The following is an 8,928-nucleotide window of genomic DNA, read 5'->3' on the forward strand; positions in this document are numbered from 1 at the left end:
GAGTCATCCAAAGTCATTACCTTCCTCATACAAGGTAATTCTTTGAGCCTTGAGCAAAAATTAGTAGGTGCTATTAGAACTATTCAGACCAGACATCTGTCTACATACGGACAGTGAAATACTGAAGAATAAATAATTCTGCAACACTTCCCCAAAAAAGAAACGTTGCTCAAAAGAGTAATTCATGGCAAAGCTCAGTTTATTTGATGACAGAAATAACCATAACTTTATACACCTAACACTAAATAAAACCAGCAGAATGTACAAATCAAATTCACTATGTACAGGAATTCATTAATAAATGGACACTTCTCATGAACTTTATTTAGAAAAAAATTCAAATATCAACTGCATATTTGCAGTCTGACTTCAAATAGATTGCAGAAGGGTAGTGAACATCTTAATTAAGTGCTGAAGTCTAAAGAAAAAACATAAGGCAACTCCACACATATAGGAACACAAAGCTAAGAGTGACACTCCCTACTTACCTCACGCTGCTCGGAAAAGGTAAGGCACAGTATGTTAGAAAAGGGGTGCCACAACATTCAGCTTTGACATTCCTGGCTTAATCTTGTTTAGGAAACAACCTTCTGTCACTTGTTCGGTTGGTTGCTGTTCTTAAATCATCTTAGGTCATCCATCATCTTTAGTCAGTTAAAGCATTTTTCACTACAGTGGATAAGAAGGCTCCGAAATTTAGATTTATTTCTGCTTCTTCCATAGGTTGGACAAATAAATAAATGCACCAAAGATTACACTAAGGTGCTGGTAATATTCTTTTTGTAAGGTTAACACACTAAATATACAAATAATGTTCTAGCATTATTTACAGCTATTTTTCCTTGAACATTTCCTCACTTTAGTAATACATAATTATTTGTAAGATACAAACACTGAAGTAAATTTTAAAGTTTACCTAGTGCTCTTTTAAATATTTTTCCATCATAATGGCAGTATTTTAACTTTAAGCAGGATGGCTATCTCCAGATTCCTGACCATACAAAAATTCAAGTTACAGCCAGCAGTATTCATTTTAGTTTTACTCCATTTGGTTATTGGAAAATAATCCCATTGTAAGTGCAGCAGGATGCATAAATAATGACATTACGTCCCTGCAGGAAGACCCTGACCTTTGAAACAGGCATCTACAAATTCATCTGGATCCAAGACAGGAACTCCAAACTACATAATGCTTAAAAAATTTTCAGCAACTGCTTACCTGCAGAATTGCAAAGTATAAAAAGAACAGCCCATTCTGTAGCTTAGTAGACAGATACTCAAATTGTTAAGTAAGATTAAAGGTACAAATACTAATTCAAATAAGGTGGTTACTTTGCCACAGGGTTTGCTTAAATTTTGTTCAGTGGATCTGTTTCACAGGTAACACAGAGTTCTATGTATGTCATTTTATTTATGAAGTTTACCTTGCAACATCACAGGTTTCTGGCTGCTTAGATGTGTCTTGCTGCTCTCAAAGTTAGGAAATATTTGACAACACTATAGGCTCAGAACAATTTAAAGAACACAATTGTGATTGTTCACGTGCAAAGCACTTTCAGCTACTCTGACAGACATTATTTTTGCTTCAAAAACCCACCCAAACAGCCAACAATGAAAGAACCCACACCGTGCACAGATTAAGGTGTGCAGTTTGTGATACTAAACCAGGGACATTTAAACTTGGGCCAAGCATGGCTGTGATTCATTACTTACGTTCAGAAACACCTAGTAAGAATTTTTGCACCTCTGTGGTGTAGCACCAGGTAATTAGCTTGCCCTAGAAGTATTTTCCTATAGCAGCAGTAATAAGGTCTTCTCTGGTACTTTTGAGACAAATCTAAGTTTTACCCCATACTAAGATTTTCATAGTTTTCTATCCTGATATTGCTATGTGTTCTGTTTGGAAATTAGCAGGGCTCCTCCTTCCAACATGATACAAGAGAAGACCAGATCATAACTAGCTGGACTTGTTCAGCATGTTTATATTCCCAAAGAAGTGTTCCATGAGACCTTTTTCAGTTGAGAGTTTCTACATCAAATGTAAAACAAAACTAGAAACATCCATCATTAGGCTACCTGCTCTGGGTACACACATCAGTGCAGGCAATAGTTTGCTTTTGTGCAACCAAACATCATTGAACTAAACATGGCTGTGCACAGAGGCTGCAGTGTAAGCTCCTCCCTCACCAACAAAAAGCAGTCTCCCTGCAGTGGGCTGTGATCTGGTGAACTTAAAATTCATATCCATCTTGGAGAACCACTTCCTCACACTTCAGTGGGCTCCTGCCCATCATCTGTAATACATTTTACAGTGTTTTGGCCCTGCCACCCACTGACCTGGAATTTAAACAAGTTCTTCAAAACTGGGATTGACTAACTGCCAATGCTGCATCTGCAGCCTGAGTTTTTCTGTATGTTGCATGAAGCACACGCTGCATGAAGCATCCTACCATCCCCTTACCTTGGGGAGTAAACAGACACAATCCGATACAGGTCATTTGCTCACAAATTTGATGAAATGCACATTAAAACAAAAAAAAAAATGCTACTGAGAGCTGTGCATCTCTGGTTTTTAGTGCAGCCTTTTTATATGTTTTTTTTTTCCTTTTCAGTTTTTAAAAGTTACAGTATGGTACTTACTCCATGACACAAAAAAACTTTTTTTTTGTTCCAGTTATGGCCATGACAGAAATCTTAGCTTTCAAAGCCTTTGGCCCACACTGGAACATCTTAACTTTTCCCCTGCAACGCGTGGTGAAGTATTTCATCACCACAACATGCAGTACTGAGGATTTTTGACTTTGAAAACAGGCATTATGGAAAGCCCACAGACGAGTTAAATACTTGGCTCTCACAGATTGTAAAACCTCACTCTTCTTGCTCTCTCCTATACTATATTGACTCTGTTGTTGTAACATGGGCCACTTCTACTTCTACAGTTTCAATGGCTTGTGTCACTTCAGCTATTTTCTGTCCCTGCTGTTGTGCCAACACGTAATTTACCACCTGCATGATGCTTTGGTCAGAAAGAGTAGAGACTGATGCACATTCCTCAGTAGCTGCAACTGCTTCAATGGCTTCCAGCGTGTCTCCTGTCACTACCACAGTCTCACCCTCACCAGCATTTTCAAAGCTAATCTCGGTCTCTTGTTCCTGCATGTCTGCCGCTAAAATGCTGATGGCATGCTCCACCTGTGTCCCCTGGTTGTGAAACTGGAGAGTATCTTTTTCCAGCATTATTTTGCAGGGTATGTAGTCCCTGTGCAACTTGGTCATGTGCTTGCGCAGCGTGCGGGCATCGATGTAGCCCTCGTTGCACACTGGGCACACGTAGGGTCGCTCTCCGGTGTGTGTCCTCACGTGGCGCTTCAGGGAACGCGCGTCGGCCCAGGCCACACCGCAAGTCAGACATTCAAATGGCTTCACACCTGTTCCCAGAGGGAAAGCAAGGAAAAGATGAGTGCCAGAGTTCATAAACATGCATGAGCAATGATGAGAACAACAGGGAGAACAGCAACATGAAAGAACAAAAGAAACACTGGAACTTCTGCCATGTAAGGGAGATCTTGTTTACCGTTTCTACTATAACATCATGCAAGCATAACACATTCAATGGTAACACTTTCCACAAGAGGTCTGCCCAACCTAACACTTTACTTTCAAAAACAACCTTTCAAGACTGCTTTTAATGCAGTTTCTTCCCCATTTTAAGGGCACACAGTTTAATGGAATTCTAATTATTTTTTTTTGCTGGTGACGCCTTTCCGAAGTCTAGTTTTTCATCACTTACATTTCTAGTCACCCTTTGTTTGTGTAAATCCTTCTGTAAACCTACAGCTTTTCTCCTCCTCTGCCACACTGAGTATGTTCAAATGCTGCACCTGATGTTTGTATAATCTTACTCTCCCCCAAAACATCTGAGTTCTGTGGTCTGTAATATCTAATGTAGCATGTCTGTGGTGACCAACTCCATCTCAACACTGACTGGTTTCTCCTCTGTAACAGTTACTGTAGATTTAGGCTAGGTGCCTATTACAGGATGCTTAGTTTAGAAACAAACACAAAATCTCTATTTCAATGGTTAGACAGCTACTAGATTTACCCCTCTTTGAAAGAAGATATGCTTCAAAATAATGGATTTTTAATATATAGACTCTCAACAAAGCTGGAACAACCATACTCAAAAATCAAATTTCATGCTTCACATCAAAAATAAAATGCACATACTTTGTTGTGCATATTATGTATCTTTTCATGTTTTCATATTTTCCCCAAACATCATAGAGTTTAGTGCTTGTTATAAACCTGATTGACCAATTTCCAACATTCGTTTTTTTTTTTTTTTTAAATTCAGGCCCATCATTCTCCTATGTGAAGAATATTTTGTTAACCATGTGCACCTTTCAAACTGGAGAATATTTTACTACATCCAATTATTTGCCAGATTTACACCTTTTAATCACTTGGGAAAAAAAAGGTTCCTCTTCCATTAAAGTTCTGCAAAGGTCAAATTGGCACTGTCCCTGTGTATGACTGGAGTTTAGGAAGATCCCAACAACTACTTCTGGGCCCCTCAGTTCAGGAAGGATATAGAAGTGCTGGAGCAAGTCCAGAGAAGAGCAACGAGGCTGGTGAAGGGACTCGAGCACAAGTGCTATGAGGAGAGGCTGAGGGAGCTGGGGTTGTTTAGCCTGGGGAAGAGGAGGCTCAGGGGAGACCTTATCACCCTCTACAACTCCCTGACAGGAGGTTGGAGTCAGGTGGGGGTTGGTCTCTTCTCCCAGGCAACCAGCAGCAGGACAAGAGGGCACAGACTCAAGCTCTGCCAGGGGAGGTTTAGGTTGGATATTAGGAAGGGATTTTTCACGGAGAGAGTGATCAGGCATTGGAATGTGCTGCCCAGAGAGGTGGTGGATTCACCATCCCTGGAGGTTTTCTGGATGAGACTGGATGTGGCACTTAGTGCCAGGGTCTAATAACCACAGTAGGGTTGGACTCGATGATCCTTGAAGTCTCTTCCAACCCGGTTGATTCTACAATCACTGGAAGAAGTCACCAAACCAGGATTAGCATAAAAATAACTGGAGAACCTGTAAGAACTCCATGTCTTGCCACACAGGACATACACAGACTCAAAGAAACAATTTACCCTTTCTCCACAATGTTTTTAGGGGTTGAGGGATATTGTGACTACTTGTTTTCTACATACCTTCGTGATTATTCATGTGTCTCCTATATTCCCGGAGTTGGGTGAATTTCCTTCCACAATGCTCACAAACTCGTTCCAGATTTTGTTTTGCTCTTCCTTTTTTACCATGTGTGGCTTTCTTTACATGTCTTCTATACAAAGCTTTCTCATAAAACTCTTTACCACATACATTACACCTAAAAGGCATTGAGAAATCTATTAAAACCATTATTGTACACTTATGTTTTTTTCTATCAAAGTGCACTTTAATTATGGTAGGCAAAGTTCAATGGCAATACTGTCTCATATGACAAGTGATTCCATAATTAGATGTAATATTGTTGGACTGAGCTCCAATATTTCTTATCCACCAAGCTTCCACTTACCCCTCTAGAGAAGGGAGATCACATACAAAGTATCTACTACAGTTACCCTCTTACAACTTCATTTTTCTTATCCACTTACCCCTCTAGAGAAGGGAGATCACATACAAAGTATCTACTACAGTTACCCTCTTACAACTTCATATGTACTCGTTCCAGAACTGTGTCAGCAGGTTAAAGTCACCCACTCATTCTCAGGTACTCAAAGACCTCAGACAACCTCAACCAATCCATACTTTAACAGTGGACTGAGCAGTTCCTCGTTGACTGGCTGGAGATCTGTACAATCTCACTTTGATTAGTACATTTCAGTTGTTAAATTGATTTCCTCTTACCTATAAGGGTCTGTGACAGAATGAGACTTTACATGAGAATACCAGTCTTTCTTCCAGCTGTAACATTTTCCACAGAACTGACACTGAAATGGCTTCACACCTAAGTGTTTATTCATATGCTGCCGAAGATCTCGAGCTTCATAGAAACTCTTTTCACACCTGTAACAGTAAATGTTTTAGCATCACATATAAGACAGGCACTGATTTCAAAGGCACAGGGACACTCTTCTTTACTGGCAACTGAGGACTGAGAACACCTACTGCATCATCAGTAGATAAAGCACAAACCCTTTCCAAACCAGGGAAATTTAAAAGAACAGCAGCTTATTTGAAAGCCTGGAATAAAACCTGAGGACCACTGAAACACTTCTGTCTGTTTTGTCTGTTGCAATTTAATCAAACACATACGTCACTGGAAAGCTTCCACAAACATTTTAGGAATATAACTTATGTTCAGCTTTGCCCAGCTGGGCCAGAAGTCGAAACTGAAGTCTGGCAGAGAGATTTACATTCCAAGCCATCAAACTAAAAAAACTGAAGCCTGGTTATTGCTTAGTGAAGCTCTCTAAACTATTTGTGACTACATCAATTACATCCTTACTCAGTATTCTATATAGCAGTCGTATTATCTTCGCTGCAGAAACAGCAAGGACTGTGCCTGTTCTGAAGGAGCTGGGGAATCAAAGTACCTTCTCCGTCAAGGTGATCTTTTGCATCCATGACTGCACTGCCTTGAGCAAAGAATTTTTTTTCAAAACGTATTTCATTTTCAAAACCAAATTGCCTTCCCTAGCATGTTTCATGAAACAGTGTTTGTGGACTCTGTTAACTCTGTTCTTCATATTTGTAGGAGTAGTACTTTTAGCATTACAATGCACTAAATAAGAACATTGCTGACAGAATTAAAGTAAGTTTTCGGCAGTTAGAAAATATTATTTTTGCTAGCACACAGCACCACTACCAGAGATACTTTAAACAATACTTCAGATCATTGCTTTCATTAAAACCTTTAGTTGCATACAGCCAATCCTACAGGAGTTGTACAACTCTTAATACCTGACAGAGCTTTCCAAGGACCTAACTGAGAGCTCCAAAATTAAGCATTATTTGTCCTTCTGCAGGTGACTTGAAAGGTTCTCCCATAGTCTACCTGGCCATGGAAAAAGTATCCATGCTTCGCCAACCCACTAGGAGATGCTCTTTCCAGTTACAGTTTCTGCTAAACTAAAGTTCACAATGCAAAGATGTTTATTGGGGTCATATAAGTTTTATGATCAAGTTAATTGCAACAGTCAGTGAGTCTTAATTCAGGATGTTCCTGCAGAGCTGTTTACTAAACACAGTGAGTGTTGCAATGCACACAAGTACAGGATTGTAGACTACATAGGAAGGTTTCAAATTCAACTGAAACCAACTACCACAATGAACAAAGGCAAAACCAGGCTGAAGGCCCTTGGCCTCTGACAGCCTTTCTTATCTGTCCTACAAAGGAGCTGTAAAACCACCTAGCTACAGATTACAGCACTGGTTACACTGCAAACACTCATCAGAGAACAACTGTAAGAAATCAGAGCTAGGTAACAGCTAAAAAAACCCAAGGTTTAGCTCTCCAACACAAATATTTACAAAATTGTATTTTTTACTACTATGCTTTTAAAGTCTTATTCCAGACCAGTGAAAAAGTCTTATGCGACAACAAGGAGCTGCTTTTACTCTTAAAAATGACCAGGATCATTAATGTTAAGAAAAAAAGCCCACCCAAGAACCCTACCACCCAACTCACTGAGTACACTGATATCCACGAACTTCAGGCTTTGGCTGGTGCTTCTTTATGTGTTTACTGAGCCCTGATGCCCTGTGGAAAGATTTTCCGCAGATGGAGCAAAGATACTTGGATTCTCCTGACAAAAACAAAACAAACTATGTTACCAAGCCAGGCCTCCATTTCTCTGGAGTGCTTTGTATGAGTGCTTTTGTTCCCCTCATATAATTTATCTTAAGTATCAGAGCAGTGCTACAACGAGAAGTTAGTTTCGTTACACACTGATGGAATTTAAGTGTATTTTGCATGTGCTAATGTAATAATACAGAAAGTGGGGAGTAGCAACTCTAAATTACTTCATGTTTTTAAACATGGCTACATCATTGCAGCTACTAATTAGTCATGAAAAGTGAACAACCTAAAAAACTGCCCTCTTTTGTGGAAAAAAAACCCCACAAGTGCCTGTGTTTATGTATTATGCAACTTCTCCAGCAACACATCATTGCTTATGGATTACTTACATCTTGAATTTGTGGAACACCACCTTAAAATAAAAGTTTCTGCTCCAATTCATCAGTGTAGGACTGTTGAGGACTAATATAAATTCCTTAATTTCTGGAACAAATTGTCATACCAGAAATAATCTGTTTTGATGCTGCCCAGCTCAGAAAACAAGAAACACAGACAACTTTTACACATTAAACTTGAAAACTCTGCTTCTATTAAATTATTATGCTGTCATCTTACACAATACTAAGCTTGAAAAAATGCCAGTGGTAGCACAGAAAGTCTTGTAAAACCTATTTGGAGATTCTGAGAGACTTAACTGAGCATGTTTTCCTCTCAAAGGAATTATGCTGTCATCTTACACAATACCAAGCTTGATAAAATGCCAGTGGTAGCACAGAACGTCTTGTAAAACGTATTTGGAGATTCTGAGAGATTTAACTGAGCATGTTTTCCTCTCAAAGGATAGGCTGGAAGTGAAGTGCTCTAAAACATTCTATCCTGTTGCCTGTCTTGGTTGAACTGACATGATTCAGGCATTAAATACATGTATGAAAACATAGGAACAGACCAACCACAATTCCATGTGCTTATATAGAACATTTGCATAATAACATTATGCTCTGGTAAAATAAGCCTGGAAAATGACTACTTACTATGCTATCTCAGCTCCCTGATCAGTAGAAGTAAAAGGAGAAACCACCACTCATTTTTAAAAACAGTTCCATAGACACTGAAGAACAATGTTAAAGT

General features: G+C 39.3%; 1 protein-coding gene across 1 annotated transcript in view; it reads right to left on the minus strand.

Annotated features, from left to right (window-relative positions):
* Nucleotides 1-2,892: 2,892 nt before the first annotated feature.
* ZBTB11 (zinc finger and BTB domain containing 11) overlaps nucleotides 2,893-8,928 on the minus strand; it is a gene marked incomplete at its 5' end in the record, with an annotated part of 12,037 nt that continues 6,001 nt past the window's right edge. The window contains 4 exons of the mRNA XM_009073026.1: nucleotides 2,893-3,428; nucleotides 5,210-5,385; nucleotides 5,907-6,065; nucleotides 7,690-7,807. Coding sequence (XP_009071274.1) covers nucleotides 2,893-3,428; nucleotides 5,210-5,385; nucleotides 5,907-6,065; nucleotides 7,690-7,807 — 989 coding nt within the window. The remainder of the gene's footprint in view (nucleotides 3,429-5,209; nucleotides 5,386-5,906; nucleotides 6,066-7,689; nucleotides 7,808-8,928) is intronic.

The sequence above is a fragment of the Acanthisitta chloris genome, unplaced genomic scaffold, assembly GCF_000695815.1.
Source record: "Acanthisitta chloris isolate BGI_N310 unplaced genomic scaffold, ASM69581v1 scaffold8384, whole genome shotgun sequence".
Lineage (NCBI taxonomy): Eukaryota > Metazoa > Chordata > Aves > Passeriformes > Acanthisittidae > Acanthisitta > Acanthisitta chloris.